Source organism: Mesocricetus auratus, unplaced genomic scaffold (genome assembly GCF_017639785.1).
Source record: "Mesocricetus auratus isolate SY011 unplaced genomic scaffold, BCM_Maur_2.0 Super-Scaffold_100008, whole genome shotgun sequence".
NCBI classification, from domain to species: domain Eukaryota; kingdom Metazoa; phylum Chordata; class Mammalia; order Rodentia; family Cricetidae; genus Mesocricetus; species Mesocricetus auratus.
The window spans coordinates 56,636,326-56,655,631 of NW_024429192.1; the positions used below are offsets into that span (position 1 = coordinate 56,636,326).

A 19,306-nucleotide genomic window follows, 5' to 3' on the forward strand; every position below is an offset into this window, starting at 1 on the left:
TATAGTGTGCTAGCAGAGACAGAGTGGGCTTGTGGAAAAACTATGGACATGTGTGAAAATTCTGTGGGGACTTCTGACCCAGAAGAGCTGCCCTCTGCAGGAGTGAGTGTGTGTGTGTGTGTGTGTGTGTGTGTGTGTGTGTGTGTGTGTGCTCACTAACCCTTTGCTTGCCTATGAACCACAGTGTGCGTGAGGGTTCACTGGGCTGAAACACAGAAGGAGCTCAAACCCGAACAGCTGACTGCAAGTGGCATTCTTTACCTTGCTTTGCACGATGTTCCTGGATTGCTTCCTCAAAGTTGGGGCTAGGGCTGTGTTTATGTCATGGTGGTGAAGCTATAGAATAAACACGTGGACTAGGCCTGTAGTGAATGCTGAAGAAGTAAGTGTACATGTCTAATGTTTGGCCCTCTTTTTAAATTGGAAAGATATTTCTAAAGAGTTTTTAATTGAAAGCATGTAAAAATGAAAATCTTTTGGAAAGTATAACTCTACCACCTAGAGATAATGAGTTAATATATTGTTGCATTTTCTTCTTGTGTTTTAGAGCTTATTATAAAGCATGGGGAATCATGCTATTTATCCTATTTTCACTTAGTTTTATACCACAAAATGGTTTCTTAACATTATAAAGTTGTATCATGGGATATATCATATTTAAATTGACTCCAGCAGAAGTGTGTTAGGCTTTCTGTTGCTGTGATAAACACCATGACCAAAAGCAACTTGGGGAGGAGGGGGTTAATTTTAGTTTGCCCTCCCAGTCAGGAAAGTCAGGACAGAGCTCAAGCAGGAACCAGGAGGCAGGAGCTGAAGCAGAGGCCTTGAAGTAGTGCCCCTTCCTGGCGTGCTCAGATGACCATCTGCCCAGAGGTGGCACCACTTACAATGAGCCCTCCCACATTAATCGCTAATCAGGAAAATGGCTCACAGGCTTGCCTACAGACCGTCTAATGAAGGCATTTTCTCACATGACGTTTCCCTTCCCAGATGACTCCATGTTGTGCCAAGTTGACAAAACACCAGCCAGCACAGTGAGACACCTAGATTATTTCTAAACCTTCACTGTCATAAATAATCCTTCTTAAACATCATTATATAAACCTTTATCTACATCTTCAGTGACTCCTTTCTTTAAATTTCTTGAGATCATAATTATAACATTTCCCCTCCCTTTTTGTTCCTCCAAAACCTCACATAATACTCTTCCTCTCCTTCAAATTCACAGCCTCTTCTTTTTCTAATTGTTATTGCATGCAGAGATATACACATTCCTAAATATAACCTGTTCAGTCTGCACCTGTGTGATTTCCAGGCTGACTGTTGGTCAACCAGTTGGTGTGCTTCCCGTGGGGAAGGTCATTTCTTCTGCCCCCAGCTTTCCTCAGTTGCCTATACATTTAAGTGGTTTCTTTGGTATAGATTGGTGGCAGTCATGGAAATCTTTAAGGTGAATAAAACCACATTGAGTTCAAGATTCCTGACTTATACTCCCAATCAGAGTTGCTTCAACTTCAAATTCTTACTTGACACAAATTTAAGTGTATTTGCTCACCGTTGCCTGGAACCAGTGTCCATTGTTCCCACCATAATGAAGAAAACCCATCAAACATTATACAGAGAGGCCTATTCCTGGCTGCGTGAGGCTAAAGGGATTGTAGTAGACCCCTCTGGGCCTCTCGGGCAAAGGGGTTTTTTGTTTGTTTGGTTGGTTGGTTTGGTTTTTTTTCCTTTCTTGAAATAGCATGACCCCCTACCAGAGACCTCACAGAAGTGTTCAGAGCTGTTGTGACACGGAGTAAAGACCAGCCTCTTGTGTCCTTGGTTAATCTTTAGCTTTCCCTCCATGTGTGTTTTAGCTTGTCAGCTGGTTGAACACTCAATCCTGGCGTGGCTCAGTGAAGCTGTCAACCTCCTCTTTGCCCAGCTGAACCAGAGGCCTTATGTGCCCTCTATCAGGAAAGTGAGGCCTACTGGGAGTTCATCTCTGGGCAATTCAGATGTGGTCTTCAACATCTCGTTTAGGTTGCTGGAGTCCGTAATTCCCCAAGAGCAGGCTGATTAGGAGGCCAAAGTGTCTGCTGTAATCTTGATGAGGCAAACTTCAGTGTCAGTTGAAATAAGACCCAATGCAGTCAGGCCTTCCTAATGTTCATGCTAGGCAATCAGGGTGATTTGAATGTATCTAGGACTCATTTGGTTAGGGAGCTGGAAACAAGGGAGCCCTTGAATACAGAAGCTGAGAGACAGCCTAGCAATGAGGTCTGTTTTTGTTTTTTCTTGGTGGGTTCTGGATCTGATGCTATTTCCCTCCCCCCATTTCAGGGACATTTCCAACATGCTTCCCATTGGTTACTTTCCACACTTACACTGTGCCCTTTGCTGGTCTTTGGAGTAGTAGATGTTTTTAACCATCTGTGAGAGCCTGATGCTTCATGGCACTAGCTTTGTACAGAGGCTACCTTTATTAGATCCCTTTGGCAACTCAGGTGTGCTGCCACCAAGTTGTAGACTACCTTTGCTCAGTTACATGGGAGCACATGAGGCTCCAAATTAATAACATTCTATTGTCTTCTCATCAGGTCTTGTGTTTTCCAGTTTTACATTTTTATAAAGAGTTATCAAATACTAACATAGACATTATTGTTCATCCATTACAAAATGTTTAATACAAGTTTTTCCCTGATAAATGTAGTAAATGCAAATAAAATATTGTATGTGGAAATGGCTAGCCTACATACACAATTGCCAACAGAAACTGGGCATTTTGTAATGATGCTATTGGGGAGGAAATATACTTAAAGAACATAGCATACATGTAATAATTCCAACATTTCTTTTATAAAAATCGTATTTTTGAAAAGTTAAAGAAAAACAAAACTCTGTTACTGGCTCATCTTCGGTCTTAGCAGAGGGAAAGTCACAGTGCCCTGGGCATCATTAGCACAAGACACACACAGTCTTCATCACCATTCCCATCAGCCACAGAGTTGGAGATAAAAGTGTTAATTTGTCTTTTCAAGCCCTTCCTTTCAAACACTGTTTTTCCTCGTTGCACACGGAAGACAAGAACATGGGAGAACACACTATCTGGGGTTTTCCCTGTTCTAATCCCCTCTATTGAAAGGTATTTGCCCACCATCTCATGGTGTCTGAAATTGCCTTAGATGAGATACAATTCTCCCTCATCCATCCAGTATTGTCCAAGAAGAACAAATACTTGAATAAAATTTGAAAAAGATCACTGAGCCTAGACAGTTTGTCACAGGTAGAAGGTCTGGTCTCGCTCATAAGATCAGATTGTCCATAAGACGTGCTCTTGGGATCAGGGAAAGTTTGCAGGATGGCTCTTGCTATTATCTCTGAGTTTGCAGAGAACCAAGGTTAAAATAAAAGGCAGAGCCTCATTCCTAGACTCCTCAGAGACACTAGCAGGAATCTTGTGAATGCAAAGTCACCAGACTAGGCCTCCTTCAGGATGTCCACTGCCGCCTGTCAGGGGCTGCAAGGGATCTGAGCCTTTTGCTCGGCCAAAGCATGCACAGGAATGAAGCATGCACAGGCCTGGAGGCAGCAGGAGTGGTCTATCTCATGGAGGAGGCGCTGCTGTTTCTAAACTGAGCGAGGATGACAGCCAGTTCTCCAGAGCCCAGACGGAGCACTCTCGTCAGTGTGGTGACTCAGCGAGTACAAATATGTTTCCGGATAATGTACTGATATAATCCCAATGTGTGTCCTGATGGCCCTGCCTCTTTTCTTCCAGAGGCTCCTTCTCTCCCAACTCCCGGTGTTAGGTCACTTGAGGACCAGGTCTGGTGTGGGGAGCTCAACAGCCCTGATGCCAGAGCATTTTCTGCCTCACATCTCTCAGACCATTCTGTCCACAGATGGAATTTTATCTGTTCCCATCACCAGTCATTCATGTGCTGTGTTTTGGCCTGCTGCCTGAGCCAAGGTCTGAACCTGTGACACACCCCATCCTGGTTCCCTGTGGGAAGAGAACATCCTTGATTTTCAGATTGGGGTGTGGGGAGCCCAGGCTTTCTAACTCATCAGCTGAAGAGAAACTCCCTGTCATAGACTTGTAGGAGGGCCAGCTCTTCCTTAAACTGCCCAGCCCTGAGCAATGATGCAGTATTTTCTCAGTTCTCTGTGTGTGAGAGACAGTTGCTTACAGACATCAACACCAAGGGGCTGGCCAAATGATCCTCTGGTCTTTTCAGCCTGTTCTCAATTGCAGACTAGGATAATTTGGGTGCGCCAGTTTTTGCCTTCAGGAAGGATCATGGTCTGGTTACATGTCCAAAATCCAGGGAAAAGATAAAAACAAAATGCAAAATGTGTCCAAAGGCAGCAGCCAAGCTTAACTGTTACATGGAAACTCTCTCTTTAGTCTGTTACTCACAGATGTGAGTAGTAGTCGCATTGTTACTTTTTTTAGGTTAAAGTAAGTTTTCCATCCTTCCAACCTGGTGAGACAGGCTGATGGAGAAATCATAGTGGTGGGGTCTCAGGTTTGCTGAGGAGGGCAAGGAGGGCTGTGGGGTCAGAGGGCAAGTACAGAGGCTGTGGGACTTGGCTTCCAGATTTTTCTTTCTTTCCACTCATTGCTTTGGTTATTCCGTTTCTACTTCATGCTTTTTGTGACCCAGAAGAAAGTATAGGGGGTGTTGTCCTAGGCAGACATGTCAATTTCCCTCCTATTTATCCCTGAACCTACCCATCTGCCACCTCCTAGAATTCCAGAAGTGAAGTAGCTGCAGTCTTCCTAGAGTGTCCAAGGCAGTATTCTCTCAGAGAGGGTAGCTGCCTCCCCATCACATCCCAGGCCAGCTGCCTCTGCCAGTAATGACCTTGCTGATGACAAATGTGGCATTGGGGTTATTCAGCAAACGTGTGGCCTCTTGCAGGGGGGGTCTTCTTCTTTGGGAGGCTGCATGCTGCCCTTCTCACACTGGTCCCAGGGCTCTTTGTCACTCCCTTTTGCTACAGCAGTGCTCTTTTGGCGTCTTCAGGATAGGAAGTCTTTGTCCTTCCTGGCCATGCTTTATCTGCACATGTATATTTGTTAAAGACAGCTTTAGAGATGGCATATGGATGAGAAGTTCCACAGAGTGAGTTTAGACCTCCGACCTGCCACTTGGTGACCACACGTGGAAATACTGGGTGGAACTATGATGCCTGGGTCACTGCTATTTAATACTTCCCTTTCCTTCATTCAGGGAGAAATACTGAAATGGTCACTCCCTGCTCCTGGCATTTGTAAACAGCTTCATCTGGGTGAAATTAGGTAATGAGTTTTAAAGAACTGGAAAGCACTAGTCTTTCATGTTTGACCTCTGCTTCGGGTTTCCCTGAATCAGGCTCGGTCCTGGCAAACCTGGGGAGCACAGCTGGTCAGGTGTACATCCTCATCCTGGAAGTGAGAAGAAGCACAATAAGCCTTAATTGCTACAGCCTGTGCTAGAATCACTGGGGCTGGAGGGTGGGCACTGAAAAAGCACATTCCCAACCCACACAAGTCAGTCGGAATCTCTCAGACTGTCCCATTTCTTGACACTGTAACACAGCAGTTTACAGGCTTGTATTGCACCTCATTCATAGCTATCCTTGGCTGTTTGTGACCTGTAGGCTGCATGCTAGAACTCTTTATGGGCGATTTAAGGTTCCAAGCTTCAGCCAAAGCAGCATTTTATACCACCCTGCCTACCCCTCTGACTCTCACATAACAGGAGATTCAAGATGGATCGTTGTATGGCATAGAAAAGACACCAACTGGGCTAAAGAGATGGCACAACCAGCATGAGGACCTGTGTCCCATCCACAGCATCTACATTTTAAAGAGATAATGAATGCAGAGACTACTGATATCTGGGCTCTCTGGCCAGACAGCCTAGCCTACGGGGCACACACCAGGCCAATGAGAGACACTGCCTCCAAAAACCAAAGTGCACAAGTAGCTCCAGATGAATGATACCCAAGTTTGACTTGTGACATCCACATATATGAGCACATTTATGTAAGAGCTCCCAGGCCCCCACATACATGTGCTCTTACATGAATATGCACAGCACACTTAACTCCAAACCTTTAGAATAATGATTGATAAAGGGGACAGTCTTCCAATGAGACAGAACAAAAGCAAAAACCAAATGTTTGGATGAATTAGTATGGTTCCCTAGGTGGCTTTGATGGCAGCTAAATTGCATCCTAGTAGAACACCAACTAATGGTGGCCTTGCAGTGACCCAATGGGAAGACATCTGTGGCAGGCACAGGGCATCCTCTGCTCCTACTCCTCCCTTTGGACAAACAGCCCTTGAGAGGCCCTCCTCTGTGAAGGATGGTCTAGAGAGCTGTTTGTGGGGGCAAGCATTCTTACTGGCAGTGCTCCCCAGAGAATGGCTCAGCTCCAGAAGGCAGGGCCTCCTCCAGTGTTCCCATTACTACCTCTTATTATACAGGTGACAAAAGCTCAGAGCAAATGCTAATGTGTCCTTAACAGTTTCTTGAACACCTGCTGGTTGCTGGTTGTGTAGGAAAGTGGGTGTGGACTGGTTTTGGGCAATCAGCAGAGAACTGGCAAAACTCCACGAGGAGCATAAAGCAGGATGCAGAGGTCAGAGTCAGAGCCTCTGTGTTTGTGAGGGTGGTGTAGAACACCGGCAGGGACGGCACAGGGAAGGGGACAGGAACGGGGACAGGGAGCAGTGTTGCCCTTTCTCTTACAGTTCATTCAGTTCAGGGGAGGATTTAAGGAACATGGGAGCAGTACATATCGAGGGCAAGTGGAAAGTGAAAGGCTTGTCCAAGGGTACCATCCTTTCCATCCTCTGCTCTCTGCTCGTGGTGGTGATTTCTCCAAGTATAGAAATCCAGTAACCACGTGTAAGATCTCTCCAGATTCCTCTGTACCTGGCCTGCAGGAGACATTCTTGTCTGCAGCTGTAACACCACAGCAGGGGCGAGGTAGCATTAAGTTGGAAGTCCCTAATGTGACTTATCCTTCCTCTCTGAACCCATCCCTCAGTGATCAGGCTAGCCTTTGAATTTGTTACCATCCCTTGGTAACTTTATGAATAGGTCTGACTTACATCCCAACCCAAACACTAGTCTTTCCTGTGCTCTATACTAGTATTCACACAAGCACATGCAACACACACACATACACACACATGTACATACACTCACAAGCATACACACATGCACTCACACATGCACACTCTCACACACACAAGCATACTCACACACTCACACATTCACACACACATGCATGCATGTACATACACTCACAAGCATACACACATGCACTCACACATGCACATGCTCACACACGCACAAGCATGCTCACACACTCACACATATGTGCTCACGTGTGGGAATGCTTGTGTACACACACAGACACATGCACGCACGTGCATGTGCACACACACACACACACACACACACACACACACACACAGTCCAGCCAACAAAGCAGCCCTGGTAATGTACGCACAGGAGAGGAGCCCTGCCTCCTCTGGTGTTGGCTGGAGGGGAGTTTGCTGCTGATCTCTATGCCCTCAGCCATCACCAGGATGTAATTGTATTTTATTTATTGCAGTAGCTATTTGCAATGGGAATCCCAGACATTCATAGGAACAAGGTGAATCTCAGGTGATATAGTGGCTGGAACAAAAAGAGTCAGGCCAACCACAGTGAAAACCAACTGATGGTGGCCTTGCAGTGACACAGTGGAGAGAGGTCAGGGTAGTCCTCACCCGAGTTATGACACCAAACATCCATGATTTCTTAACCATACCGATGTGGGTATTGTTACCTTCTACTGAGTTTCATGTGAGGGATAAATTATGTTGTATATAAAGTACTTATAATACACAGAACCTCAGACAATGGGTAAAAGTTAGCTTTTTATTAACATAAGAATGTCCCACTTTTATCAAACCAGTTGCTTCATGTTGCAGTGTTTGGAGGGTGGGGTTTGTCTAGTTGATGCCTCTCTAGCCTGAGGTTTGTTTCATCTTCTCAATGTAGTGCCCCAGCCCAGTGTGGTTGCTGGTTCCCTGCTCCCTTTCTAGACTCCACTCTTCCTGTCTCCTGCTTGGTAGCAGAAAAGCAGCACCCAGGTGGTTCTCTGCCTCAAGGATTTTGCATGGGCTGTTCTTTCTACCTGAGTTCTCTCTTGGTCTTCCCTTAGCTAGTTACTTCTCAGTGATTAGGTCTCTGCTCTCCAAGTGACTTGTCCTGAGTATATGAGTTCTTAAGTATTATCCATCCTCTTCAGCTGCAGTCTTTTGTCTATCATTCCTTCTAGAATATAATTTTCATAATTCTGTCTTTGCCCACATTTATGTTCCAAATCCCTAGTGTTAGGCCAGCTACAAAGTCACTGCTCAGTAAGTACTTATTGGGTGAATAAAATAATGGATAGTATGATATAGTTAGGTGATAATGTGTTTTTTATGAAAACCTTCATAACTAGGTCTTCCCTTTTTTAACTTTTTCATTGTGTGTGCATATACATATACATGTACTCATATGTGTACAGGTGTGTTTGTGGGGTGTGTGTGTGTGTATGTGTGTGTGTAATCCAGAGGCCAACCTCAGGTGACATTCCTCAGTTGTCCACCCTTTTTTTTATGAGATGGCGTCTCTCACTGGCCTGAAGTTTGTCAAGTAGGATAGGCTGGCTGGCCAGCAAGCCTCAGGGATCTGTCTGTCTCCCCTTTCCTAGACTGGGACTACAAACACATATCAGCACACTTCACCTTTTATGTGGATTCTGGGGATCACACTCGGGTCCCCATGCTTGTGCACTTTATTGTACCCCATTCCTGAGAGTTCCCTTTGAGACATATCAATCTATATAGGGACATAGATATTGATCACTCAGAGCCTGTCCATAGTAACCCATGTGACAGGTGTCTTGCCTGGTAAGCTCAAAGTTAGAAGACCCCCTCAACCTTTAGAGAGGAGTAGGAGGGGTGCATCATAAGAGAGGACTTCCTGGAGGAAGAGCCTTGTAAGTTGAGATCTGAAATGTGACTAGAAGTTCTCTAGGCAGAGGTGGGACTGGAGTGGGCAACCAGAGAGACATGGGTAGACTGGGCAAGCACAAGAAGTGGAGGGGTGGGAGGCAAGTGTAGCACAGTTGGGAAATGCAGGAGTAACATGTTGTCTGTTTTATGGGGCAATGACCACTGTGGCATGGGAGATCTAGGAAGAAGGAAAGGTAGTATTAAGAGCTAGTCTTCAGTCACACGATTGTGAGGTACATAGACAGTGATTCACTAAAGTGGCCAGGGTAGAATCTGGTGAGATGGGTGGGCCTTGCTCAGGCCTCACCTGAGATGGGGCGCAGGGGTCAGTGGTTAGGAAGTGATACAGGAGGAAGTGGAACTTGGCTCCCTGAAACTATACCCAGTGTGGTGCCATGGCGTAGGGTTACCACTGACAGGTACTTAATGCTGCTGTCCAATTACCAGCATGACTGTGACTTGAGGTGCCTAGTCCTTACTCCTTAGGCTAAGGCCATTGAGTATTCTAATTTGAGAAACTGGGCTTGGGTGACAATGGCAGCTAAGATAGTCAGAGAAGCAAAACCAGGTCTGACAGATGAGTCACGTTAGTGTATGAATGAATAGGAGTGGGCTGGAGAGCAGGATCCAAGCTTCCTGCAGAGACAAAGCGCTGTGCCTGGCAGAAGGAACTTGTGAGGACTGACTGCAAAAGTGGCCTTCCCAGCTGTAATCTTTGCTAAGCATAGGAAGCCACTAAGAGTAGAAAGGGTCAGTTGTCACAGGTCTATTCATTTACTCCTCATCTACCCGCCAGCTAAGCCCTCCTCACCTGCATCCTTCAGACCTGGAACTATCCTAACATAGTTCATTTGGTCAAGAGATGGCTCTGGGGGCACGAGATGTGGGTGGAACCTAAGAGATCCCTGGGGAGACAGCCAGGACAGCTCTATGGGGAACAGACACACCACCATGATTTCATTGCAGATCAGTAGAGGGGGAAACCTAGGAAGGGCTTCAGCAGTGTCCAAGCTCAATCCACTATACGTGGGAAAGGCTGTTCCCCACCCTTAATGAAAGCCCCTCAGGTCAAGCGGCAGCATCCACAGTTTAAAGAACCACAGGCATTTCATAAGGGCAGGGATTCTCCCACGTCTGTGCTGGTGACAAAGGGTTTCATTGTCCGGTGAGAGGAGGGAGCTACAGAGAGCGTGTTTATAGGTTCCCATGGCAGATGCTCTGACTGTATGTGACTGTTGCTCTGTCTAATGTGGCTGTGTGGTGCATGTGGTTTTTAATGTGCATCCTAGTATCTGATTTAGGCAAACTGAATCTGTCATTAAACTCTCACATACCACACCCAAGAGAAGTGATGTCATTGGTCATTGTCTTAGTTAGGGTTTCTATTGCTGTGAAGTGACACCATGACCATGGCGACTCTTATAAAGGAAAATATTTAATTGGGGCTGGCTTTCAGTTCAGAAGTTTAGTCTACTGTCACCATGGTGGGAAGCATGGTGTCATGTGAGCAGACATGGTGCTGGAGAAGGAGCTGAGACTTCTGCATCTTGATCTTCAGGCATCAGGAAACTGTGTCCCATACTGGGCATGGCTTGAGCATATGAGACTTCAAAGCCTGTCCCCACAGTGACACACTTCCTCCAACAAGACCACACCTCCTAATAGTGCCACTCCATATTTAAACATATAGTCTATGGGGGCCATAACTATTCAAACTACCACAGAACTAAAAGAGACTCCTGGACCTCCATCCCAGAACAACTTTCCTCAGAATATTTGGACAGTCCCCCAAATTGGCATTTTCGAATGATACCCTGAGTGAAAATGAAAGGCACTAACATTAAAGATGCAATGGCATAAGGCAGTAAAAATGCCTCTTGGAGATAGCACACACTCGCTGAGTGAAAACAACTCCAGTGACATTTAATGAACAAAAGAGTAAATGGTCTAGAATTGAGTACTAGGAGCGGCTGATCAATCATGCGGTCATTCAGTATATACATTTATGACTTCTGGGCCTAAGAGGCTTGGAGGGTCTGTGAGTGGTTCACGGCTCAGTCTGAAGGAGCCGTGATTTATCACACTTGTTTGGAAGCTTGCCAGGAGGGTCCCCAGGGACACAAGCCCCAGATGGGAAGCAAGAGGAAAGGTAAGAAGCAGTGGCCTCTCCTGGTGTTCATGGAGAGTGGGAAGTGGGGAGAACCACCCCCTTCCCCTTTAGAATGGACATAAAAGCCTGATCTCCCAGCTCTACTTCTAACTTCACCGTACAGAATTCTAACTCCAAAAGTTTGATTTGAACCAATAAGCATCTTATAAAGGTAAACTGCCTGAGGGGAAGGTGGGCCTCTTAGTGACAACCCTGCATAAACTAGACTGGTGAAATGGCCCTAGTGAGTACAGCCTGGGAGAGGAGAGAAGGGTGGGAGCAGGCACCTGAGGAAGAGAGCAGGCTGGGGAGGTGTGTGCACCCCAGCAGCTTCCAGATCCAGGGTGGCACTGGGGTTTCAAATGACCATAGACAGCTTTATTTGGCTTTGCCATTTTTTTTTCTAAATATCCCAGGCATCTTTCAGGATGACCTTGCCACTGCTCCAACTTGAGTTTTGCCCCTAGTCCCCCTGGTAATGGTCCTGGAGTGTGGCCTCCCAGATCCTTATCGGTGATTCTGCCTCTATTGAGTTTCTCTGCTGTACTGCAGCTTTCGACACTGTATCCACGTCACACACCCCCCCCCGCTTCTCACCCACCCCTGAGTTTGGTCATCAGGCTCCTCTGCTTTTTGCTGTCTTCTCTTAAACACTGTCATTCCCGTCTATTCCATCTATGACTCAGGAGACAGCTCTTTTCACCCTTGTTTTCATGGAATGATCCTACCTGCTTCTGCACACATGGGCTCATGTCCACTTATGTACCACTCAGCAGACACAGGTACCGGGCAACTCCAAAACTCAAGTTTCCACCCCATGTTTTTCCTGTAGTCTTAAACCATATATCACATTGCCTTCAAAATTTCACAAGTATGTGGAATACATCGTTTATTATTAACATTACTAGAATATATAATAAAAAGAATTGTCAGATTGCATTTTTTGAGAGAGAGATTTGAGAGCAAAGGGTTTTAGAGTGTGATCTCTGGGAGAAACTTGTAAGAGAGAGACAGTAGAGTTGGGGAGGGGATAGAACGTAAGAGCTTGTGGTCTCAGAGAGTCTAGCTTACAGCTCACCAGGGCCTTACACGGGCTCTGAGCACACATCACCTTTCACAGTCACTTTCTCATAAGGGATGGGGACAGGTCTTAACACACCCGTGTAAGAGGGCCACTGTCTAACCAGGAAGTGGAGTAGTAACTGCCCTGCTTTCTCCAGGAGGAGTGGCATCCAGCAGCCAAAGACAGTTCTCTTTAGAAGGTGACCGGCTCAACCTGATGGTTGCAACTGTCATGGAGCTGGAGAAAGGGCACAGTGACAATATAGGGCTCTCAAAAATGTCACCAACAGCTCCTTTTAAGATTGCTAACATAGTCCATACTATGTGTTTGGCCCCACCGTGAGTACTTTATGCATACACTAATGGACTCACCCTTCAAGGTAGATACTATTGCTTATAGAGTTCACAGCAAGGGAACTGAGGCCCAGATAGGTTAAGGAGTACTTGCCCCAGGAGCTACACTAAGTACTTGGTCAAGCTCAGCATCCTGGGTGAGAGACTACAGGTGTGTGTTACTATGCCTGCCCGTGCTTTCCCTTGCTCCATTTTGTGCCCTTGCACCGCCTGCAGAATGGTGGTCATTCCCTTGGACTCTTTGCCTTATCTCTGGTGAGTTCTCTAAATTAAATCCTTCGTTGCCGATCCTCGGCTCCTCCCCCATGCTTAGTTCCAGAATGGTAGGTATACAGTGACATAGGGAACTGAGCATAGGCTTCAACAGCTATCGGCCTGGTTTTGCATTTCTGCTGAAAAGTTGATTAGTCGCAGAACGTTGTGCAAATGTTGTACTTCAATTTCATCATCTCTACGTAGAGACAGCCACATCCAGTTTATAAGGTTCTTCTGATGATAAAAGAAAATAATGCATAGTAAGTGTCCATGGTTCCTGGCACAGAATAAGCACAAGATTTTAAAAAATCTTCCCCCTCACCAGCTGTGTGCAGCAGACATACAGAGCACCTTGGGAGATCAGGCTGTTTCCAGAAAGTCTGGAACCTTGGCCATGGGAGGATTTATTAAGTGTCATTGGTATGCAGGGTTAGGGAGAGAGTGATCCATACTTCCTTGGGGCTACTCAGGGAGTATCCATGAGCTGAGACAGCCTTCTTATCACTGGATAACATTTAATAATGAATCCTAAAACGAGTTTTTGTCTCTTTTGTGGCCTCAGTCTTGCAATGTTGGCCTTAAAACTAACAAGTGTAAGCAAGTGTGATGGAGTGAAGGGAACGTAACACACAAAACAATTGACACAAGTACTGCCTGGGAGAGGGGAGAGCAGGTGAACCCCCCCCAGGGAAATATCTTACCATATATAGAGAAATGGTTTTAAAATAAGTGACTGGAAAAAGAAAGAAAGGAAGGAAGAAAGAAAGGAAGAAGGAAGGACTGTTAAATGAGATTTCACAGATTTTATTTACTTTTTAATTCAATTTTGAAGAATTGTAGTTGAGGTTTGGATATTTAAGATAAGCTTTCCATAAGCTACATAGTAAGTAGCATCTTGGTTCTTGACTTGCTTATAGTTTTGGTTTTCAAGATGCTCACTCTCACCCCAGCCGGTCTGGATTTCAAGAGCTGCTGCCCCATCCCAACAACCCCAATGGTGAGACTCATCAAGTAGTGTATTGGATAGCTGGATGGTTACCCCACAAGTCAGCCCCAACCCCACTATCCTCCAGTGGTTAGCATGACTCAGCAACTTTAATTTTAATTTTTAATTTTAAAGTTGGCATAATTTTGAACTACTTGTGATTCATCTTAAATGCAATGCTGGCAAATATATGCTACTTATAATACCTTATATACTATTAATCATTGGGCAAAATTGGCCTGGAGACATGCATTGGAAAAGATGCTCTGGCTCAGTTTGTATTTGGAGGTAAAGTGTACTGTGTGTCTGGTGAGCATGAGGAAGACTACTCATCTTTAAGGAACAGTAGAGTCCCTGTCTTTAGGGAGCTTTGATCCAAATGAGAAAATTGATTCCTCCTGGGAAACAAAAACTAAAAGATAATTGAAGTGCGTGATAAACTTCCCAAGTACAGCTGACTAGAAGAGAAGACATAGGGGTTTGCTAAGTGCCAGGAGGAAGTGGAATGCTTGAGGCCCTGATCACATAGAGTATAGAGAGGGTTTGGGAGGAAGTAACCTTTCAGTTGGTTAGACAAAAGACTAGAATTGGGAGGTCAATTCAAGTCAGGAAGATGCGAGTCTCCCTGACCCCCCCCCTTTTTTTTTTTTGCCTGTGTACTAAAAAGTCTCTGCTGCCCAAAGTGACCATGTCTGAACTCTGATCTCCCCATAGTGAGGACGTCTGCAAACGTGGCTTCACAGTCATCATCGACATGCGGGGCTCCAAGTGGGACCTCATCAAGCCCCTCCTCAAAACCCTGCAGGAAGCCTTTCCCGCCGAGATCCATGTGGCCCTCATCATCAAGCCCGATAACTTCTGGCAGAAACAGAAGACCAACTTCGGCAGCTCCAAGTTCATCTTTGAGGTGAGGCAGACCCCTGTCTCCCTCCTCTCCACTCCCCTGTGCGGCTAGTACATTCCTCAGTTTCCTTCCCTGTCTACGCTGTGGTGGCCAAGATGTCAGGGTCAAAGGTTTACAGATCCCTTGGCCATCTTGGCCTTACCACTTACATTCTAGTATGAGTAAGAGGCTCAAGAAATGGTCCCAAATGTACAACATCATTCTACAATCTATATACTGTTGATGGGAGTGTCCATGGCATCAGTATTCCTGACAAAAACATTGCAATTATGTCAAAACTTTTTAAGAGTTTTTATCCGTGGATCTAGTAAGTCTTCTGGGAAACCATTCTTACAAAACAAGAAGATAAAACAAATTAAAATTACAAACAAAATGCCAACAAAGATGTTCATTATAGTTTATTTTATAATAGTATGTATATATGTATATATTATATTGTATAATATATATGCATAGTGTTTGCTATATATACATATACATATAATATATTAACATGCACATGTATTTACTGATACTTTTAATAACAATCCATTGATTTTTGGTGACATTGATACAGAAATCGTATAACGCTATTAAAATCATATTTAGAAAATACTACAAAATGTTCATGATATTTAATTTTTAGAAGACATGTCATAAAACAATATGGATAGTGTGACTTCAGATAGTGTTTTAAAATATCTCTGAGGAAAAGACTGAGTAATGAAATTGTTTGCAGTGGTTTATTTAAGGTGACTAGAAAATGGGGATTTTTTATTTTATTCATGCTTTTCTATCCTCTTTCAAGATGACATACGACTTTCATATCCATGAAAGCATGTTGTTTTCAAACAAAATTTTCCAGAGAGTATATATGAGTCCTTGAGACTTCATGATGATGACACATTAAGATTAAATCAGGGGGTTAAACACTCTTGTTCTAGCCAAATTTGAGCAGAGAGAGACAGTGAGAGAGAGAGAGAAAGGAGAGGGAGAGAGGAGAGGGGCAGAGGAGAGGGAGAGAGGGAGGGAGGGAGGGATGGACAGAGAGAGTTTGTTTTAAAGTCAGTTTCCCATCCTAGAGTACTGTCCCCAAGGACTAGGAGTGCGTATGTGTTGGGGTGGTGGCCCCAGCTGGCTGCAGACTGAGTATAAATGGCCTGACCTCTTGACTGAGGAAGTTCTCACTCTCTATTAATAGCTTAAGAAAATAGTCTTGGTGCAAAAACAGTTAAACATCATGGCCTCCCAGGACCCTACCCAAATCTCCAAGTCCCACAAAAAACTTTCAGTATTATACCGTGCTGGTGACAACAACCCTATACATTTCAAAGGGGGGAGAAACTGAAAAGTGTGTTTCTAAGAATTCTAGAAACCTTTGCTTCTGTGTAGCTGTCCTGTTCACTCCATGACCCTCTTAACACCAAGCTGAGCAAGACCATCTCTGTTTCCTAAGCCAGAGAGAAACAAAGCAGATGGCTGGTGGCTTCCCCTCGGTAAAACAATTAGAGAGCACCAGTGGTCTTACCAGAGCAGCAGGTGGAGGCCCCGCCTCACACCAAGGTAGCACTCAGGATGGGAAGGAGTGCAGAGGCTCAGTCTGTAGCACATGATCAGTGAACGGCCTACAGCTCCGGAGTGTAACTTCCTCCTAGAAGTACGAGCCTAGCCAAGCTGAGAAGAGAATGTGCTTCAGAGTACAGATTCTCAACGTTGATGCACACAAAACCCCTGGGAATCTTGAAAACACAGAATCTGCCTCTAGCCTGTGATGGGCCTGAGAGCCATCTGACAGGCTCTTAGGCAACATGGATGTTGATGGTCCAAATGCCATGCTTTGGAGTAGCCAAGATGGACATCAGCAGAGTTCTGTGCTCCTGGCTGCATGTTAGAACCACCCAAGGACATGTAAAACACCCTGTCCTGAGTTCTGGTCTAAGGAAACCAGGATTTCTAGGGGCTGGCTTGTTTCTTTAAACTCCCTAAGGCAGTGGTCCTCAACCTGGGGTCAAATGACCCTTTCATAGTGGTTTCTTAAGACCATAAGAAAATACAGATATTTACATTCACAACAGTAGCAAAATTACAATTATGAAGGAGCAAAAATAATTATTTTATGAGGAACTGTTTTAAAGGGTCACAGCATTAGGGAGGTTGAGAACCACTTCCCTAAGGGATATAATGAGTAGTCAAATATGAGAATCTCTGGCCTAAGTCAGGCCTCCTTTCAATGAAGCTCCATCTTGTGTCTCAGTTTGAGTGAGTGGAGGGACATTCTCAGAGAACCACAAGATACAAGATGGTCTGCTCTTACAGGCTTTTTTTTTTTTGGTTTTTCAAGACAGGGTTTCTCTATAGCTTTGGAGGTTGTCCTTGAACTCACTCTGTAGAACAGGCAGACCTTGAACTCACAGAGATCCGCCTGCCTAGGCCTCCTGAGTGCTGGGACTAAAAGCGAGTGCCACCAACACCGGGAGACAGACTTATGTGTTAGATACTCACTGACCTTCAGATCACTACAATGAGGGTGTGTAGCCTACTTCATGCCTGGCCTCCTATGTACCTGCCAGACATAGACTCATCTAGTCAGATTTGTGATTAGAGGCTAGGAGTTTCTACCTAGTTTAGCTCTACTCAACAGGAAAGGACACTGGGTCCCTGAAAATTTAGACATTAGTAAGGGAACGGAGATCCTTAATCTAGACATTCCCCTCATAGCCTCTTCACCAGAGAGGGAGGAAGCCAGGAGGGTGGTTGTTTGTATTGTTGTTTGCTGGAGACACTGTTCCTGGACACAACATTCTCACTCTGTCCTTCAAGGGGTTGGCCTCACAGAGAAAGTAAAAGGCTCACATGTTACCTATCTCCAGTTCTGTTCAGTTCTGTTCCAGTTAGAACTGGAAGAACCAGGGTGATGAGCTTGCAACAGTGTGGCCACTGAGATAGTCTTTGAAATCCTTGCAGTCCAAGAATTGTCCCCATTGCTTAATCCACCCGTGATGATACCCTTGCTATAGAAAACTGGGCCCTATCTCCATGCCAGAGACTGGGTTAGGTTGTCATCCAGTTTTTGCTTGTAACATCTGAAGGCCCAATTATGGTAAACTCAGGCTATGGAGGCAGGAAGATGATGGAAACAAGAACACGGGACAGTCTTTCCTTGATATGACTGTGGTCAGGTGGCGAGATTTGTTGAAGCAACCAGCAATCTGTTTGACCTGCTGATTCTGGCTGACTTGTGGCTCCTGAAGAGTGGGCCCTATGGACTCCCTCTCACCCTCCAGTAGGCAGGCTGTGGTTCCAATTGTATGGAGTTGTCCCTTTCTCCCTTCTGCCTATTTCTGCCCTGGTGTCTCCCCCACTAACCCACATCTCTGTGTCTCTTTATTGTGTCTTTCCTCTCCAGACAAGCATGGTGTCTGTGGAGGGCCTCACAAAGCTGGTGGACCCCTCCCAGCTGACAGAGGAGTTTGATGGCTCTCTGGATTACAACCACGAGGAATGGATTGAGTTGCGCCTCTCCTTGGAGGAGTTCTTCAACAGTGCGGTACACCTCCTGTCACGCCTTGAGGACCTGCAGGAGATGCTGGCCCGGAAGGAGTTCCCTGTGGATGTGGAGGGCTCTCGGAGGCTTATCGATGAGCACACACAACTTAAGAAAAAGGTGCTGAAGGCCCCTGTGGAGGAGCTGGACCGGGAGGGGCAGCGGCTGCTGCAATGCATCCGCTGCAGTGATGGATTCTCAGGGCGCAACTGCATCCCAGGGAGCGCTGACTTCCAGAGCCTTGTTCCCAAGATCACCAGCCTCCTTGACAAGCTGCATTCTACCCGACAACACCTGCACCAGATGTGGCACGTGCGCAAGCTCAAGCTAGATCAGTGCTTCCAGCTGCGGCTCTTCGAGCAGGATGCCGAGAAGGTAGGAAGGGAGCAACTGAGTCTGAGCTGAGGTTGTTGGGGCGCAGCTTTATCAGGAAAGTGTTGGGGTTGTTAATCCAGATCTCTGATTGGAGAGATTTGATTGAAATCCTTTTTAAAAGATGCCCATTGGTTTCAGGTAGCTTAAATTATTTCAATCTCATATTTGGCCATTGACCACTTATTATTAAAGTTTATTCTTATGTTGTTTTTATTATATGCTAGGCTCTGTGTTTTGGGCTGTATATATATACACACACACATTAACTTGTTTTAGCCACCTTCAGAGTCCTGAGAGCTAAGTGGACTACCATGGTTCCATTTTCCAGGTCGCTTGTATCAATGCTACAGACACTGCCCTCTGTGCCTATGATGTGTGAGTGGATTGAGCTGCTGACAGCCAAAACAGCAACACTATTAGCAACTATTGTTGTCCTATAGTGGGCTTTCCTTTCTATGAGAATTTTAAGTGTGGATTCCTGTTTAATCTGTACATCCTTTAGTCCCTGTGAGACAGGTGGTGGTGTCTGTTTTGACACAAGACAACTGAAGCTCCTCGTTCTTGGCAGAGCTGACCTATGGATCTAGTTTTCTGTTTCCAAGTTCCAGGATCTCCTTGCCATACCCTTTTGAAGTAGTTTTTCAGATAAGATACCATTTTCA

The 19,306-nt window shown here is 45.4% G+C and overlaps 1 protein-coding gene across 22 annotated transcripts in view; it reads left to right on the forward strand.

Annotated features, from left to right (window-relative positions):
* The window catches only part of Kalrn (kalirin RhoGEF kinase), a 597,009-nt gene that overhangs the window by 185,446 nt on the left and 392,257 nt on the right, over nt 1-19,306 (forward strand). For all 22 annotated transcript variants that reach the window (XM_013114480.3, XM_040750870.1, XM_040750875.1 and 19 more), the window contains exons 4-5: nt 14,557-14,749; nt 18,132-18,644. In XM_013114480.3, the coding sequence (XP_012969934.1) occupies nt 14,557-14,749; nt 18,132-18,644 (706 nt within the window). The remainder of the gene's footprint in view (nt 1-14,556; nt 14,750-18,131; nt 18,645-19,306) is intronic.